We start from the raw sequence: 17119 nt of genomic DNA, 5'->3' as shown, positions 1-17119 counted from the left end.
ACTGTGCAAGGAATCTCGCATCGTGAGAGCGTTACCGCGTACTCGAGAGCCTATTGTTCAATCCCACCGTGTATATGAAGTACATGTTGACATGGGTTCCTCCCGGAGCCACCCACCCCACCTGGAGAGAATTACCATCTCAGAACCGCTGATTGGCCACATCGCACTTGATATGTTTGGGCAGTGATGGACTTTCCGGATCCGAAGTGAGGTAATAGTCGGATGGACAGCCGGCGCTCTGCCGGAGGCTTGTAGTCGGGAAATGTGGGGTAGACTGTGGAGGGGCGGGAAGGGGGAGGCAGCAGCCGGCATGTGGGAGCCGTGGCCCGTAACGAACAAGCTCTACAGAGGTGGTCCGTAGGAGAGTCCAAATAACGAATAGGGAGCCTCATTACACGCGTCCTTCTGGTCATTATACTCTGTGATACAGTGTTCGGGGAATTTTGTTAGATTCGGGGTCCGACGATACCGCGGGATCCATGGAGTCTATGGGTGGTATGGACCCAGCATCTTGTTTCTAGCGCAATTCTTCTCTCCCTTAAGGAATCTGTTTCCACCTCGATCGCCGGAACGCTAGCCCTACGCTGTGGGTCGAGTGCGAGGACCCATAAGAATTACAGGGCCCCTCGTTCTCCATGCGGAACCATGCGGACTATGCCTCCATCATTCTCTACCTCAAGGCAGGGGGGGTTACGGACTATGGACTACAGACTACGAATACACTTATGCCTTGGTCTTTGCCCTCCGCTTCTCAATCTTTGCAAGCTCCGCATCAATCTTTTTGAAACTCCAGCTCTTCCAGAAGGGGGGGTACAAGAAGGGTCGGAGGTCGAACCTATTGTCGTCGGGTGCTATTATCGACCAGTCAGTGACTTACTAAACCGGGGGAAAAGAAAGAAACTGGGTTGCGATGTGCTGCCATACAGTAGTCATTGCAGTGAAGAGCCGGTGTAAGCGTCGTCATCTTGTGTCCTGTTCACCAAAGTTAGAACAACCTAACAGCGATCGTCTCACAAGGCAGGAACAACTCACTATTGATGGCGTAAAAGTGGAAAAACTTCTTGACCTTATCGGCCGTCTGGCTAGGCTCGTACGCGGGAGCATCATCATCGGGACCACGCTTGCGGTCGACGCTCCAGTCGTGGACAAGGCGTTGGAACATGCCGTACGGGCCCAGCTTGTTCACCTTGCGGAGGCGGCCCATAATGGTCAGCTCTTGATAGGTCATGCCCATGTCCACCTCGTCGCTCTGTACATAGGTCTCTGAGATGGGTTCCTACAATGCGATTGGGATCACGTAAGTCAGGCTGTTTGTACCGCAAAGTCTTTTTCTTGTCAAGACAAGGAAGGATGCTGGCGCATGAGTTGAGCCGCAGCTCTTGCGCGTTCAGCGGGCGGGGCTTGAGGGGCTAGCGGGTATATCACGTACGAGCTCTGCGGTCGGGACCGCCGTTAGGAAATCATGGAGACATGGGATGTTGAAGTCCTTTTCGGCCCACGCGATGAAGCGTTTGAGGTCGGCTTTGTCGATGGAGCCAATCGGGTTGATATCCGCACCTAGATTTTGAGTGTCAGTCAGGCATGGAGTTAAGGTAGACTTCCTCCGATGCTGTAGAGTCGTCATGCAGTCCTTGCTCCCTTGCTAGTACTGGCAATGATACCAGGATGTAGGCAGGGAGTAGGATACCGGTACTGTTGAATAACACGCAGACGGACTAGTCTAGACTTCTCTTAAAGTGATGTGGGGTACTAGTTCCCGTGAACAGAATGTAGCGGGTATGAAAGCTTACTGGAACAATCATATCTCGAAATTAGTTAGTATGAGTCACTCCCTGTCGTCAAATTTGGATCACTGACTTGGTAAAGTAGCCTCTGAGGGACTGTGGCAGTTGTTAGATGACAGCAAAGCGGAGATGGACGTGGGTATCAAAGCAAAGCAAACGCACCTCTCCGACATTTGCACTGCCCAAAACAAGCAGACCGCCACCGCCAGGTCGTCCGCGGGCCGTGGGAAGAAGCTGCCCAAACTCGTACGCGGTCACCATGCGGATTCTCGCCTGGATACACTGAAGCGTCAGATTCTCCTGGTTCGTCCCGCCCTCGACCTTGAACCTCGGCTCAAAGTTGAGCGCCGTGACGGCGAGGCTCTTTTGGGCGTTGTAGACGTCGTCAATGTCGAGGTTGATGTGGTAGCTGCCAATGGCTTCGGCGAGGTCCCTGGCGCGCTGACGCGTCTCGACGGAGCTCTGCGTTTTCATGCCCATGTAGATGGTTGAGAAGATTTGGTTGCAGAGGACCTGGGGCGTCTTGGGGAGCACGTCTTCGCCGTCGTACTTTGCCAGGCGCTTGACGTCCTCGATTACCTGGGCGTTACCCTCCTCTACGGCCTTCATTACGATGCGACACATGGAGAAGACGATTGCTGTGAAAGGGGTGTCAGTGGCGACTGATTTCAGGGGTGACTGGCGAAGGGAGAGAAAGGCGTACTCGCTGTGGCGCAAGAGTCGATTCCTCCACTCAGGGGTACCAAGTAACCTGCAGTTCCGGATCTGCGGAGATACTAATAGGGGGAGTTGGGTCAGCCGGGCATATAGAAAAGGAGTACTTGGCCCAACTCACATCCCAGAGGTAGCAGCCAGCACATAGAGCAATCTCTTCCTCAACCGAGTAATACTTGGGCTTGATAGGGGGCGAAGGGGTGATCATGATATCCGCGTCCTCGTCCTCGGAGCTAAGCTCAAAAGCAGTCTGGATCCGCTGATACTTGGCATCAGATCGCGCAGCCTGGAGACCGCGAGAGATGGCCGAACGGTAGGCGCGAACTTCTTCAAGATCGACAGTGGCCGTGACGACCTCAACATCATTCAGGCTGAATTGCGACCCCTGAGCCACGACGTCTCCGTTGACCAAGATCATGGCGGAGCCGTCGTAGTACAGCCTGTCGCCGTCGCAACCCTGTTGATTGGCGTAGAGATAGACGCCGCCGCACTTGCGCGTGGCTTCCATGATGAGCTGGAGACGAGTGTCGAGCTTCTGCAGGGTGAAGTGTGAGCCGCTGGAGTTGGTGATGATCTCCACGCCGTCGAGGCTCATTGCGATGTGCGGGGCGTTGGGCGTGAAGAGCTCTTCCTATGGGCGAGTTTGTCAGCTCATTTTCCATGGACACCGAGCCAATGAACCGCCGTGCGTGGCCTCTGACGAACTTACACAGGTCTCTGCTCCAAAGCACGTATCGGGAGTGGAAACCACGGCGTCGCCAAAGATGACGTGGGTAGACCCCTGGATATCCTGGAGGATCCGGGGCAGATGGTACTGCTCCGTCTGTCTGGGATGCATCCAGGGCGTAAAGTGGCGCATCTCGCGGTAGTTACCATCGTTAGCGAGCCACATCTTGGGCCTGATCATGAGAATCTTGCCGTCGAGGCAGAGCACCCGGCAGTTGAAGCGCTGGTTGCGGTGCTGCACGGGCATACCGATGTCGAGGAGGATGCCGTGACAGGTCTCGTCGAGCAGGATGCGACGAAGCATCTCGAAACAGTGCAGGTAAAGGTCCTGCTCGAGGAGGTGGTCGAGACATCCGTAGCCGCATATCTCCAGTTCCTGCGGTGGTGTTAGACTCTAGCGCATCCTTGCAATGCTGTATCGTAGCTGGAGCTTCACAATACTTACGGGACCGACACGCAGGCGAGCTCCAGCTGCCTTTGCCTTTTGAATACTCTCAACAATTCGAGCGGCATTTCCTTCCCACTATATGTGATTCCATTTAGCATCTGCCTCCTGAACATAGATGAGGGGTCGTATGAATGGCACTTCATCTATGTTAGTTGCGGAAACCTTACGTCCAATGCCCACTGGTTCAGCGAACAAGTCGCAACAGTGATGAGATGTCCCATGCTGACCAGCTCGAGTTATCTGGACACAACGATGTGTTAGTTGTCGCCTTGAAGTTGACAAGAGACTTTGTGACGCATGATATCTTACCTTCAGTGCACCTGCACGAACTTGGCGGTAGTCAGTATAAGAGTAAATCACCGCGGGGTATGAGATGAGTCATCTAAAGGTCGGATGAATTCACTGAGCCTCTGTTTGTGGGGAAAAGCCTTCGAGAAGTTATAAAAGTGCTCACAGTCTTGTCCCTGATGTTGAAAAGACCTCAATGCCCTTCTCAACCGACTTACTCGGAGAAGTCTCGGATAGGTGGAAGCTTAGGTCGGCTGGAGACGAACATGAGCTTTGAGCGGGAAGTGTTGAACCCCTCGTGCGCTATCGGATGTTAGCACCACGGCACCGGGTACCCGGCCGCCCTAACGCCGCTTATCTATCGTGGAGTAACTTCTCTCCAGACCTTGTCACCAATACGACAACTTTGTTCTCTTGTCTCGTGCAAATTTATGAAAAACCTCAAATTATGATAAATAGTTAATCAATTGACTTGCTCAAGAAAAAGTCACCATCAAAGTCATCTAAAGCTGTTCATACGTCTCACATGAAAGACAAGAAGAGAGAGAGATACGCAGGGCGGCAGGGTATCTACATCGAACCCCTGCCAGTACCCCCGGCCGTGGAACCCAAGCACTGACACTCCGGCGCCGCTGCGTTGGCTGCCACACATGCTGACCAGTGACAGACGCCGCTGACAATCGGCCGAGCTCTCCTCTCCTCCAAACCTGCCCCGGCACCCAAATCGCCTCGGCTCAAAAAACATCCCAACCACGGGCCCGGCTGTACCTAAACCTCACGACTTCACCAAGGTACTTTTACCAACTCCGCGATACCCTCAACGAGCAAACGCCTTTGCGACTCTGACCTCACCTCACTAAAAGCGCAAACGAAACCTCCCCTTCAAAACCCACGCAACACAACAATTGGATTCACAACACATCTCAACCGCGCGCACGCAGCGCAAATGCACAACACCTCTCCAAAATGACCTCGCCATCACCATCACAACCATCCTCCTCCTCCTCGCCATCGACCCTCCCCTCCTCTCCCTACCCCTACGCCTCCGCCCCAGACATCATCCGCGCCCACCAGAAAGACGCCTACTACAAAGGCCACCTCTCAAACACCCTTACCTCCCTCCACCGCCTCCTCCTCGGCGCCCGCTCCGCCCACTCGGCCACCGCCCTCCACAGGCTCCTCGCAGACACCCTCTACCTCGGCCTCACCACCCTCCCCGGAAACCGCACCCTCGGCGAGGAATACTGCGACCTCGTCCAGCTCCACGTCGGCGCCGCCGATAACGACACCGACGACCCCTCCGGCGCCCTACCGACCCTGGCCCGCCGCGCATCCTACATCGCGACATCAGTCCTCTTCCCCTACATCGCAGGCCGCGCCCTCCCCACCATCCGCGCCCGCCTCCGAACCCTCCTCGAGCCGTCAACCTCTCTAAAATCCTCCTCCTCCTCAACAAAACACAAGACATCCAGAAAAGACGCAATAAAAGCCTACCTCGCCACGAACCTCCCCTCCCTAACCTCCGCGGCGCCCATCCACGCAGCGACCCTCGCAATCTTCTACTTCACGGGCACCTACTACGAGCTCGCCAAACGCGTCCTCGGCCTCCGCTACGTCTTCACCCGCCGCGTCCCCGACTCCCCCGACCGCGCGGGCTACGAGGTCCTCGGCGTCCTCCTCGTCGCCCAGCTCGCCGTGCAATCCTACCTGCACATCCGCTCCACAATCTCCGATGCTGCGGCGGCCGCCGCAGCAGCACGCACGCGGTCCAATAGTTCCTTGCTAGACGTCTCCCTCGATGCAAACGCCTACGCCGCAAACACGGGGCTCCTCCTCACGGAAACAGGAACACCAGGCGGCAACGGCGCAGGGGGCAGCAAAGTCGACATCTCGGCCGTCACGCACACGCCCGTGATTCCCTCAGCAGACGCCTCCGGCGAACCCGGCGCGCGCTTCGATTTAAGCGACGAAAAGACAATGGCCTACATCTCCGGCGCCGCGCAGAGGAAATGCACACTCTGCCTCGAGGAGCTCAAGGACCCGTCCGCCACGCAGTGCGGACACGTGTTTTGCTGGACGTGTATCGGGGACTGGGTGCGTGAGAAGCCAGAGTGTCCGCTGTGTAGACGGGAGGCTATGGTGCAGCATATTTTACCGTTGCGGATTGCTTGACTTCGAGACGATGGGCTGTGATGTGATTGTGATGTCAGGGGTGATACGTTGTAGATATGATCATCATGTTGTAAAGTTTGGTTACATAGCACTTTCCCGGCCGACATCAATTTGATGGAGTGAGGAGGGGCGTTGTGGCATTTGTATACCTACGAAATTCTATTGATAATGGATACACGGCTCGAGAGGGGGGGGATATCTCTGACGAACAACCACAATGGTTACAACATTTTGCGATTCCCAAATTTGTGTACGAAGGCAAAGAAGATGAACAAAGATATAAATATATATACCAAAGAACTGATGCCACGCCAACTTCGACTCTCCCCTCTTTCCCTCTCTTCTTCTCCCCCATCATCATTAAATCTCCTTCAACACAGCCAGAGAGAAAACTAGACGAAAAGAAGAAGAAAATAACTTTCGAATTTGCCTAATCAAAGCCTCAATCGTTTTGTACACGCCCAAATGGCTCGGTGAAAGGCTCGAAGACCAGCTAAGAGCATGTGGGTGTGGGTTAAACGAAGAGTGCGACGATATCGGTATTTCAGAAGAAGCGGGAATCAGATAAAGGAGACCGACGCATCGACCCAAAAAAAAGTAGAGTAATATCCGATATTTCACGGCCAAAACCCCCTTGCCTTTCTCCCTTGGCCCCGTTTCCCATCCAGGGCCATTGATGGTTTCCGATCCATCTTGTAGGTATCATGTGCCAGAGTTGCCTAGCATGGGAATATGAAACAAGAAGTAAGATAAAAAAAAAACGAAAAAAGTAACAAAGATGACGCTCGATAACTCCGTTGTCCTTTATGAGTTTACCCCTTGGATATCCCGTCCGAGCCGTAGAGCGGCTAACCCCTCGAGAAGAACAGCATGATTGTGTACACATCGACCATCAGATTCAGGCCTGAAAAAGTACAATCTCGCCACGGTCGTTACGCCTCATGCGCAGCGAGCGCCAAAGCTCCTTCTCTTCCGAAAGCTTGCCGAGGCCGTCCCCGGAGGAACTGCGCTCGCGGTGAAAGCGCTTGAGGGCTTTGTTCATGCTGCAGCCGCGCTCGCTCTCGGGGCCCTTGTTGATAAAAGACAGGAACAGGTCGGCGCGCGGGCGGTAGACCACCATCTGGCCTTCGTCGTCTCCGTCCTCGCCCTTCTTACTGTCGCGGGAACCGGGGCGGTACTCGATCAACTTGGGAGCTTTCTCGCCGTCTGATCGGTGGCGGCTGGATGAGGAGTGCTTCTTGGTGGATGATGAGACCTTGCGCTTCTTGGTCTTGGACTTGGTGCCGTTCATGTTCAAGAGACCCATGAGGTTGCTGCCAATGCCGCCCTCCTTCTTGTGCTTGGAAGACTTGGTCTTCTTGAGCGGGCTGGCCGGTGACGGGTCGGCAACGTCGCCTCCGGAGTAGTCTGGCGAAGGAGGGAAAACAGGGCGCGACATCATGCGGTTCAGACCGCCGGTTAGACCAGAGTGAGCCAAGGTTGTGGGAGGTGCGTCGACCATCATTTGGTCAGTGTCGACATGGAGACGCTTGCGCTTCTTATCCTTCTTTTCGCTTCCATCCTTCCTTCTCCGTTCGTGCTTGGAAGCCGGAGTCTCGAAGCCTTGAGGAATGGCGCCAGTGCCGTACTGTACGAGGGCGCCCGGGTCCTCATCGACCATTGCTCCCTCGTCGTCCAGATAGGCCTCGGCCTCGTACTCGTAGCGCACCAGCTGTGTCTCCTCGTTCGGCTCCTTGGCACCTAGGGCAGACGCATTCGGCGTCGCTGAGGGGTCGAGAAAGTCGAAGACGTTGACGTGACCCTCGGCAGCCGAGGGAGGTGTTGGCGCTTCGGGGAGAAGGTCCGCGGGGGAGTTGGCATTGTCGCTGGCCTCGTAGGGGAAAGTTTCGAACTCGGCATCGGGAACGTCCTCAACGTATGCGTGTTGAGCCATGTCGTGCTGAGGGGCAAACGCCTGGTTGTTGTTCGTCTTGCTCTTCTTGTTGTTGTTCTTTTCCTTGTAGAGAGCACCTTGGTATTTCTGGGCCTCGCTCATACAACTCTATTCGCCGCCCGAGTCAGTGCTATGGTTCATACAAGTGACTACAATAGCCAGTGGGAGCTGATGCTACTAACCGTGTGGCTGCGATATTCAGTTCCAGGAAAGTAGACCATGCAATCGATGCAGGTGTAAGTGGCGCCTCGACAACGGTTTCTGTGGGGATCGAGCTTCTTCTTGGTCATAACATCACCACAGTTCTGCGGTGGAGGAAGAAGGAGACAGGTCAGTTATGTTGCGCAGCAAGTATTCGAGAGATTATTGGATTTTGTTGTGTTTAGAGAGGGGTGTATGGTAGGTATTGTATGGATTTGGTCTGGGAGGCGAGGGAGGGACGGGACGAGACACTGGCTATTAAAGACAGCATCCAAAGGGGAAGTGGAGGGGGGTTTGTTTCTGTAGTTGGAGGGGTGTGTGTCTGCGATGTCTTGCCATGTGTGGTAGGTGTGGTAGGTGTGGTGTGAGGATGTGATGTCAGGCCCCCGAGTTTATAATAAGACGACATGGGGATCTTCGAAAGGGGGGGGGGGAGGGCAGGTATGTACGGAATGAGTGTAAAGGGGGACCCTGGAAGACGGGATCATGGGGAAGGGAAATGGAAGGAAGAGAGAGATACGGAACGGGAGAAAGAGGGCGGCGACGGCTTACCTCACACGAAAAGGACACCATGGTGAAGGGAGCAACGCTGTATGATGATGTGTTGGTCTTGCGATGGGAGTGTCTATTGGGCGCGAGGGTTGGGCAGAGAACGGCTCTGACTGGGTCGCGGTTTTTGACGGAGGTGAAATGGGGGGTCGACGATATGGGAGGCGACGAGTGCGAGCGTCAGTTTCTCTTTGGTTGGCGGTTCTGGACGGTGGTGTAGGTATGTCGGTTTGTGGATTGGCAGGATGCAGAAGCAAGGACGTCGCCTTACTGGCCGGGTTGATGGGTTCGGGGGATCGTCGAGAAGTGGACTGCAATGCAAGCCGGGACGTGCCTTGTAACCAGGAGAGAGGGGACAGGGCAGAAGGAGACCAAGATGGGACTCTTTTTTTCGGGAGGATTTGGGGAAAGAGAGTCCAAGAGTCTGAGAGCTTTGAAAAGCGGAGTGGTGAGACGTTGGCAGTCCGTCGCGGCTGTGCGAGAAACTAGTGTAGCGGGTTTGATAGATACAGCCCGAGAGGTGGGTGTTGGTATGAGTGAGAGTGAGAGTGAGATGAGGTGCTTGGAGGCGCCACGAGGGGTCGTGAGTGTGTGTTTGTGGAGTGAGTGAGCTGGGGAATGAGAACGAGAATAGAGAGACAAATGGCGAGATGATGGGGTCTCTCAGTCTCTCGGCTTGGTCGGGGAAGTGAGTGAGCACTGAGAAGGAGACCAAAAGGTTCAAACTTCAGAGTTCAGCTTTGAGATGTCAGGGGCTCCTCTCCGTGTTGGTTTCGCGTCTCAAATACGCAGCTGTGCCGTCGATCTCCAATGTTGGAATCCCTTATTTGGAGGGGTCCAAGGGGGCGTTTGGCCGGCAGGGGTGGCAGGGGGAATGGAGGGGCGAAGTGTGGTGTTTCGCGCTTCAGGTTTGTGTTGGAAAAGTAATAAAGAGAGACCGATGGCAGACTCGGACTGAGAGAGATGGAGAGCGTGTGAGTGTGAGTGACAGCGAGAAGGGAAAAAGTGTGACGAGGGACGGGCAGCAGGAACGCAACACAATTTTGTCTGTTCCCGAGAAGGAAGCAACTGATCCAGAAACGGTCCGTAGCAATGGAGCGGCAAGAGCGCAAGAAGCGACTAATGACTGCAAAATTCCTGAACCTCCGCTGAGTGAGTTCAATTTGAGAAGGTTTGAGCTGAACTGGGGGCCCAGAGTTGGTTCGCGCGGGAGTGTTGTGTTGTGGTGGTTATGGGATTTTGTTTTTTTTTTGTTTTGGCGGGCAGAGAGGATGGGCGAGCTGATGGATGGTGGCGTGCCGAATCGAGGGGCAATGGCGCAGAGACTTTTGGTCCAAAAGTTACTCAAATGGCAGATGGCGGCCGTGCTGTGAATTATTGGATTAAATGCTGAGATTACTTTGATCTCTCTATCGTCCGAACCGAAAGAAAGCTTTGCGCGCGCCGAACAGCTGGATTCTTTGGGTCTACGGATGAAGTTGGGAGAAGAAAAAAATTATCAGGTAAGATAGAGATAAACGTAGGTGGTTGAGAGAGAGCTGGCTGCACTGCAAATTCTACCTAACGCAAACAAAGTGGAATCGGCCGAAACTTTTCGCAGTGAACTTTTTCTTTACTTTTTTTCCCTTCTTCCTTCTCCCACCACCCTGCCCTTTCGTCCCTTTCGGATTTGGGCCCCTCCTCAGATTCTTTTGCGCGTGGGGACTTGGGGACTGGAGACTGGACTGGAGTGCATCTCTCGGAGAGACTGACGGTCTGTCAGGTTGGGCAGCTTGACATATTGTTTCTAGTCACACGCCCATCCCCTCCACCGTTGACAGGCGGTATCCCAGGGGAACCAAGGTCATTCAGCATATTCAATGTCTCGAGTGGCCCATTGGATCCCAAACTCAGCTGATGCGCCTCTGTCATTGGCTTGGACTCTGATAGCAGATCATGTCCAGCAACCCAATCATGATCAATGAGTCCGGAACGGTGGGGGTGGTTACATCCGTCCGCCTCATTCCAGTCTTCTGCGAGACGACAGACGCTGGGCGAATCTGTATTCTGGAGGTGTTCACTGCGAACTGCTGTCCTTCACCCTAACTCCCTGATGGCGGTTGTGTAGGGCCGTAGGCACCCCATAAAGTCCCCTCTCAATGCTGCGATGTCGCTGGAAAGTCTCTTCAGATTCTGCAGCCGTAGACCGCCCCCCATTTCTTCATAAGGCGAGACCAGGTGAAAATAGGAACGTGGATATGCAAAGCTAAGGGCCTACTTAGCCTGTGGGTTCACCGTATCGCCGCAAATCTACTAACAACGGGACTCTAGCTGCTTCTGCCCTGAACCTACGCAGGCACCATCACTACCTCCCTCATCTCGCAGTGACACGTAGTACGCCATGCATCGCCGTTCGGCCTTATATCGTGAACTAGGAAGTGCGCGGCTTCGCATGGGTGTGGGCTTTGAAGTATTCGTATACTGCGGTAGACATCGCCAGTAAGGGAACCTGGAACCGACATGGCGGGGCTGTTGATCTCGGGCGGTAGCGTAGTCTCGGGTCGCCAGAGATGGCCTGTCTTTCACTCTCCCCGTTCCCGCCCTGCCGCGGTTTCACGGGAGGTGATGAGAACCTTGCTTAGCAGACGACGACTCAGGGGCCGAGAAGTCCAAGAGAAGAGTTGGTGCTTCTGGCTCTGCTTCTATTCTGGGCATATTCGTAGAGTGAAGAGCTTCTGCATCTTCTTCCATGACCAGGGGTATCCAGCACGGCCACGGAAACCCCTTCAACCTGGCGTCTTGCTGCTGTTCTGACTCCTGCAGACAAGCAGCATCATGCAAGACCAGGCAAGGCCGGGGGTCGGACGAGACCAAAGTCACCAAACGACGAGTGCCCCTATCCGTCTAGAAGGCATTGGATGCTGCCGCGAATCAAAGGAGATGACGACGACAGTCCCAGAACAACGGAACGGCTGCTGCCGCCGCGTTGGGCCTTGACCTAGCATTTTCCACAGGGCCGTCACATCGCCCTCTGGTACATTGATTAGCGGGCTGCATGACGGGCCCCCAGTTGCAGTGCATCGCCAATTTGCCCAAACGAGATGCATTTTCAGCGCCCTCCAAAGCGCGCGTCTAAGTTGACGGAGGATTCAACGACCACCGCTGGTTACAAGTTGGTCAATGGCATCGTCGGCTGTGTGCTTGTAGCTTCCGCTGCTGCATGAACGACGGCTTGTGTAGGCAGTAGCTTTTCATGATCTTGCACCTTGGGGAAGCTCCGTGACTTTTGCTGGTTGTAATACGTTGTAGCGCCTGATCTTTACCAAATAAATGGATCGCTTGCCGCTTGCCGGAGATCCTTCGTCGTTGCTTTTGCTTTTCCCTTTGCGTTGGGGCGGTCTTCTGCGCACGCTCCTGCCCCCCGGCGTCTCTGGGCAGTAAAGTGATGCAAGTCATTGAATCGTGGGTTCCGACGTGATCGTGGTACTGTATCCGTAGAGGGGCCGAGATGTGGATGTTGGAATGACTTGCAGAGCTTTTGCACGGCATATCTGCTTGCTCTGCATGTAATGTGAGACGGAAAAGAATGGGAAAGCCCAGGTCCAACGCTGCAGTCGCAGAGAGCCTTTCCATTCGCCAAGATCCATATCAAGTCGTTCCACGCCAGTACTCCGAATGGACAGACGGTACTCAACACCAAGGGCTCAAGGAGTCCGAAGCCCGCCGGAAGGACGCCAAGCTCCAACTGAAGCTCAGAGGTCAAAGTCGAACCTTGGATGGGGCCAAGACACGACCACTGAAACCCATACTTAGTCGTCGGTATTCAGTATCCACCCGTACTTTGAGGTAGCCCAATATAAGTCGGGGGAGTCTCACCTGTCTTTCTTGATTCTGGTATGGAATCTGGGTGTCCGGTGACTGGCACATCCGGACAGCTCGGGGTCCTCAACTGCTCTGGAATGAGAGACGCGCTCCCCCGCTGATATGAATGACAATGTGCAATGAGCTGTGGGCTGTGAATGTACAGGATGTTGGTATACGTAAGGTAGACTGATAGTGCCTGATATGAGGTGGTGAAGGGTGGATGTTAACAGAGTCCACTTCAAGCCACGAATGCCGCCGGTCGTTTTTCATCGGGAAGCTCCCATCACCGTCGCTGCTTCCCCTTTTCTTCCCGGGCTTTACCCAATCACCGGTTCCCGCTAGGTCATCCCACGGCGCACCTGGAGGTCCGAGATTAGCAGGGCAACTTCGTCTTCACTCCAAAAAAATCCATTTATACTTTCATCTTCCATAGCAGAAGGATCAGTCCGACAGGTCACGCGTGCAAGCTACTTATGTAATGTAGGATTGCTTCCCGTCGCCAGCTAGTAGCGTACGGAGTAATAGTTCGACGCCAGAAAGCGGTGACATTCGCATTGATCGCCCCCCTGAGCTACTTTATCCTACTGTGTAAGTTCCAAGGTACCTTACAGCTATACCTCCCAAAGCTTGAAGAGGTGTAGGTAGACGGCTGTTGATGAAGCTTCATGCAGGGAGAGCGAGTGGTGTTTATTGCTTCATGCTAGTCGCGTTTTACAAATAAACATAATGAAACCACACACGACCGCGAACACGTTTTCATCTCATAACCTATCAGGGAGCTCAATTCACACTCACTTTTATGCTTCCGTCACTGCCTCTTTGACCGACCTAAGGACGGATATTAAAGCCATCATCTTCTCGGACGTAACTCAAAGTAGAAACGAATAGCGGATGTGGAAGTGACATCGGACTCGGCGCTTCGTTTCGTTTGCTAGCACCTTCGCAGTACCTATCAAGTTTGAACTACCCACCATCATTACCGATCGCATCGCATCGCATCGCATCGCATATCGTATCTCTTGACTCTCTCCCCATTCTCACATTGATTACCTCCGCCACTGAGCTCCATCCGGCAAGCCTTTGGCAAGTTGCAACTTGCGACCCTTGTTTGCCGTGCACCTCCGAAAGCAGCCCTGCGGCCTACCACCAAATCAGGTCACCTGCGGCATCAACAAGCCTCAGGAGACCCGCCGCAACTTCTTAGCCCCCTCCTGCCCCCAATATCATCCCACGATTCACCACCAAAGACTGGACACGACGGGGATTCCACAGAACAGCGGCATTGAACCGTCCGCAGCCACATCTCTTCAGTAGACAGCCATCGGCCATCCATCCCGGCCGCACGGCTGCCAGATCCCGCCCCAGCACAACTCCCTCCTGACCTGCATCATGCGGCCTTGCTAAAGACAAACCGCACCACCATCACGACTACGGATACCACCACCTCCAATCCTACCTCTCGCGTCGTGGATGCCATCCTCCACAGCACAGCTGGATATCGACCTTCCTGCGCATATACAGTACCTTAATCGCCTCCACACACACACACACCTAGAGGCCAGCGACACCTCACAAACGACACTTTTGTGGATACTGACACATTTGACCATTCGACGAATACACAAATCAGCTCTCCGATCCTCGCTTTCGTTCCGGCTAGCAACCTCTTTTTCTCTTTCCCCCAGCCAGGGTTCACCACCAAACACCCACCACCTCCGCTTCGTGCACGACCCCTTGTTCGTTCGTCCGTCCGTCCATCCTGCCCACACCTCAGTTGTCCAGAAAGAGAGCCCCGGACGGTCCCAGTACCAGGTCCAGGTCCGTAGTCGCCTCATGCCAACAATCGACTACGCCTAACACGCGTTCGGTACCCGCTACACTCTAGTCTGCCTACCGAGGTACCTATGCCCCGCTAGCATCGGCCTCCACCGCCTTCGCGACCAAGGGCCAAGGCAAGGCTACTCCGCTCTCTCCTGGACTCTGCACCGCTTCTCTCTCTTCGCTTCGGGCCTTACCTTCCCCATCAAACAGGCCCATTCCTTTCTGAGGACTCGCCGAACGGTCCAGCAGCAAATACGAATATAATCTTTCCTCCGCCTTTTTCCCTCTCGCCTTGCTCGCGACTCTTTCGAGCAATGTCCTCTTCCAATTCAGCATCGCCGTCCTCCAACAGTTACCTCGAGCAGACGGCGTCTATGCTCAGTACTGTTGGCGCGTACATGCGGCTACCAGCCATAGCCTCGACGGTATGGCCATTCCCGCCTCCTCGTCCTACGGGCTACCCATCTTCTCACACCGATATTTTAACCTTCCTGTCTGCAACCCCTCCTCTTGGGCCTGAGCCCGAGGTCGTGCCTCGATTGCCTCGCCTCGCTAGTGCTGCATGCTAACTCGTCTTCTCTTACCTAGGGTATCGCAGCTGTCTTGACTAGCCTCCTCTACTTCAAGCAAAAGTAGGTCCCTCCACCCCCAAATGTCCATGTGACGCTTCCTCATCCCACCCTCAGCGAACCAACCGACTGACTGATTGTGCTGTGCCGCTCCAGAGCTCTCATCTACCCCTCGCATATGCCCGCAAACTCTCGAACCGATGTCCCAAGACCCTCACAGTATGGCATCAAGGATTTCGAAGAACTCGTCATCCCCACAAACGATGGCGAGAAGCTGTCGGCTTTCTACATCCGCGGCCCGCGCGATGGGAAGAACTCCAATGTCACCATCCTGATGTTCCATGGTAACGCGGGTAACATTGGCCACCGCTTGCCAATCGCCCGCATGCTTATCAACTTTATCGGCTGCAACGTTTTCATGCTCGAGTACCGCGGCTACGGCCTATCAACAGGAGAACCTGACGAATCCGGCCTCTTCCTAGACGCCCAAACCGCCCTCAACTACCTCCGATCTCGCGCAGAGACGAGCAACCATAAGCTGATTGTTTACGGACAGAGCTTGGGCGGCGCTGTCAGCATCAAGCTGGTGTCGAAGAACCAAAAGGATGGGGATATTGCTGGTCTGATCTTGGAGAACACCTTCCTCTCCATGCGCAAGCTTATCCCTTCTGTGTTGCCACCAGCAAAGTACTTGACGCTTCTCTGCCACCAAGTCTGGCCAAGCGAATCAATCATCTCTAGCATCACATCCGTGCCGATCCTGTTTCTTTCTGGTCTCCAGGACGAAATCGTACCGTAAGTGTCATGCAACCCTTTCTTCCTGCTTCTTCTCCTACACCATATGATGATCGCAAGTCACCACCCACAAAATATGAGTCCTTCGGGACGCTTGATTTGAATTTTTACGACATAGAGTCTGATATTGGTTTTCTCTACACCGGCTTTTTTCGCGTGTCTCACATGTTGCCTCTTGTAGACTAACACATGTCTTAGACCCCGTCACATGCGCCAACTTTACGAACTCTCTGCCGCGCCCTCTAAAATTTGGAAGCCCTTGCCCGCAGGCGACCACAACTCGAGTGTTTTGGAAGAGGGTTACTTCGAAGCCATCTCGGACTTTCTTGGCAATGTCGCCGGCGTGACAAGCAAGGAGGAGAAGCAGCGCCTCTAGAAGGACCTCTTGCTAACCGAGAAACGGTTCCAACAGCACGTGGCTCACATACTGGAGGCAGAGGCGGACCGCCAGTCCGTCTTCACTGGCGTGTCTCGCCGGCTCCACTGCAGGAGTCCATCCATGAAGGATAATGAGTTGATGTAATGCCCACCCCTTTATCGCGACCTGTGAAGGTGCCGATCACCTGGATACACTGCGGCAGCAAAAAGGAGGCATGGAACGGAGAAAACAGTACGTGGCGGCGGGTGATCTTCCTCTCTCAACACACCTTTTTTGGTCCTTCAAAGAATGATACCCCCCGCTCCCCATGACGGACCGGGATGCGACAGCATATCTTAGACGCAACATAAACATAATGAAGCAATGAGTACGAGCAGCCATGCAAAACCAGTCAAAATGTGAGATATGAAGTGAGGCGCCGGTGACATGCTGACCTGAACGGGGTATGGCCATGTCTCTCACCGTTAACAGGGGCTTGAGAACAAGGGATGCCAGGCGATGTAATTACTGTTCAGCAGACAACCTTGGTCCCCATGAGCAGCAGTGGGCTCTATCTACACAGTACAATGACAGGCCTCGAACTTCATTCCGTCCCATCTCCTTCCTGTCAATCTGCCGTCAGGCATCTGACAGTCAATACCCAAAACTGGTTCGCCGCGGAAGTGGGCGCGTCGATCTGGCGGAATGATGCTCAACGGCAGGAGGTTATCACGATCGTCCGGAGCCGGGGTCAACCTTGCGCCCCGTCCATCCGCACCGGACAAGTACGGAGCAGATAGCCAGTCCCAAGCGGGGATATGCCCATGACACCTTTTCCTGCCGGCGACGAGCCAGACTTTATTGGAATTTGGGGACAACATACGGGGACAGGATAGGACGTACCCGGGTTGGGGATGC

At 54.3% G+C, this 17119-nt stretch overlaps 5 protein-coding genes across 5 annotated transcripts; 3 read left to right on the top strand and 2 right to left on the bottom strand.

Moving 5' to 3' along the window:
• Positions 1-723: 723 nt before the first annotated feature.
• On the bottom strand, positions 724-3893 carry CCOS01_13802 (carbon-nitrogen hydrolase; the record flags this gene model as incomplete). Its single annotated transcript, XM_060461946.1, has 12 exons — positions 724-851; positions 925-972; positions 1033-1276; positions 1430-1557; positions 1791-1804; positions 1858-1880; positions 1947-2422; positions 2488-2560; positions 2620-3129; positions 3208-3600; positions 3670-3747; positions 3840-3893. 12 exons carry the CDS (start codon positions 3891-3893, stop codon positions 724-726), a joined length of 2169 nt encoding a protein of 722 aa, XP_060307666.1.
• Positions 3894-4926: 1033 nt separating this feature from the next.
• CCOS01_13801 (Pex2/Pex12 amino terminal region) lies at positions 4927-6132 on the top strand (the record flags this gene model as incomplete). The annotated part of the gene is made up of 1 exon (XM_060461945.1): positions 4927-6132. The coding sequence occupies one exon, from the start codon at positions 4927-4929 to the stop codon at positions 6130-6132; it is 1206 nt and encodes a 401-aa protein (XP_060307665.1).
• Positions 6133-7030: 898 nt separating this feature from the next.
• On the bottom strand, positions 7031-8839 carry CCOS01_13800 (LYAR-type C2HC zinc finger; the record flags this gene model as incomplete). The annotated part of the gene is made up of 3 exons (XM_060461944.1): positions 7031-8173; positions 8248-8370; positions 8819-8839. The coding sequence occupies 3 exons, from the start codon at positions 8837-8839 to the stop codon at positions 7031-7033; spliced, it is 1287 nt and encodes a 428-aa protein (XP_060307664.1).
• Positions 8840-9560: 721 nt separating this feature from the next.
• On the top strand, positions 9561-9773 carry CCOS01_13799 (uncharacterized protein; the record flags this gene model as incomplete). Its single annotated transcript, XM_060461943.1, has 1 exon — positions 9561-9773. One exon carries the CDS (start codon positions 9561-9563, stop codon positions 9771-9773), a length of 213 nt encoding a protein of 70 aa, XP_060307663.1.
• Positions 9774-14793: 5020 nt separating this feature from the next.
• On the top strand, positions 14794-16219 carry CCOS01_13798 (uncharacterized protein; the record flags this gene model as incomplete). Its single annotated transcript, XM_060461942.1, has 4 exons — positions 14794-15009; positions 15068-15111; positions 15205-15843; positions 16042-16219. The coding sequence occupies 4 exons, from the start codon at positions 14794-14796 to the stop codon at positions 16217-16219; spliced, it is 1077 nt and encodes a 358-aa protein (XP_060307662.1).
• Positions 16220-17119: the final 900 nt, after the last annotated feature.

The sequence above is a fragment of the Colletotrichum costaricense genome (genome assembly GCF_030867565.1).
Source record: "Colletotrichum costaricense strain IMI 309622 chromosome Unknown Scaffold_18.1, whole genome shotgun sequence".
Taxonomy (NCBI): Eukaryota; Fungi; Ascomycota; class Sordariomycetes; order Glomerellales; family Glomerellaceae; genus Colletotrichum; species Colletotrichum costaricense.
The sequence above is the reverse complement of the archived record's forward strand: the minus strand, read 5'-3'. Positions and strand labels throughout refer to the sequence as shown.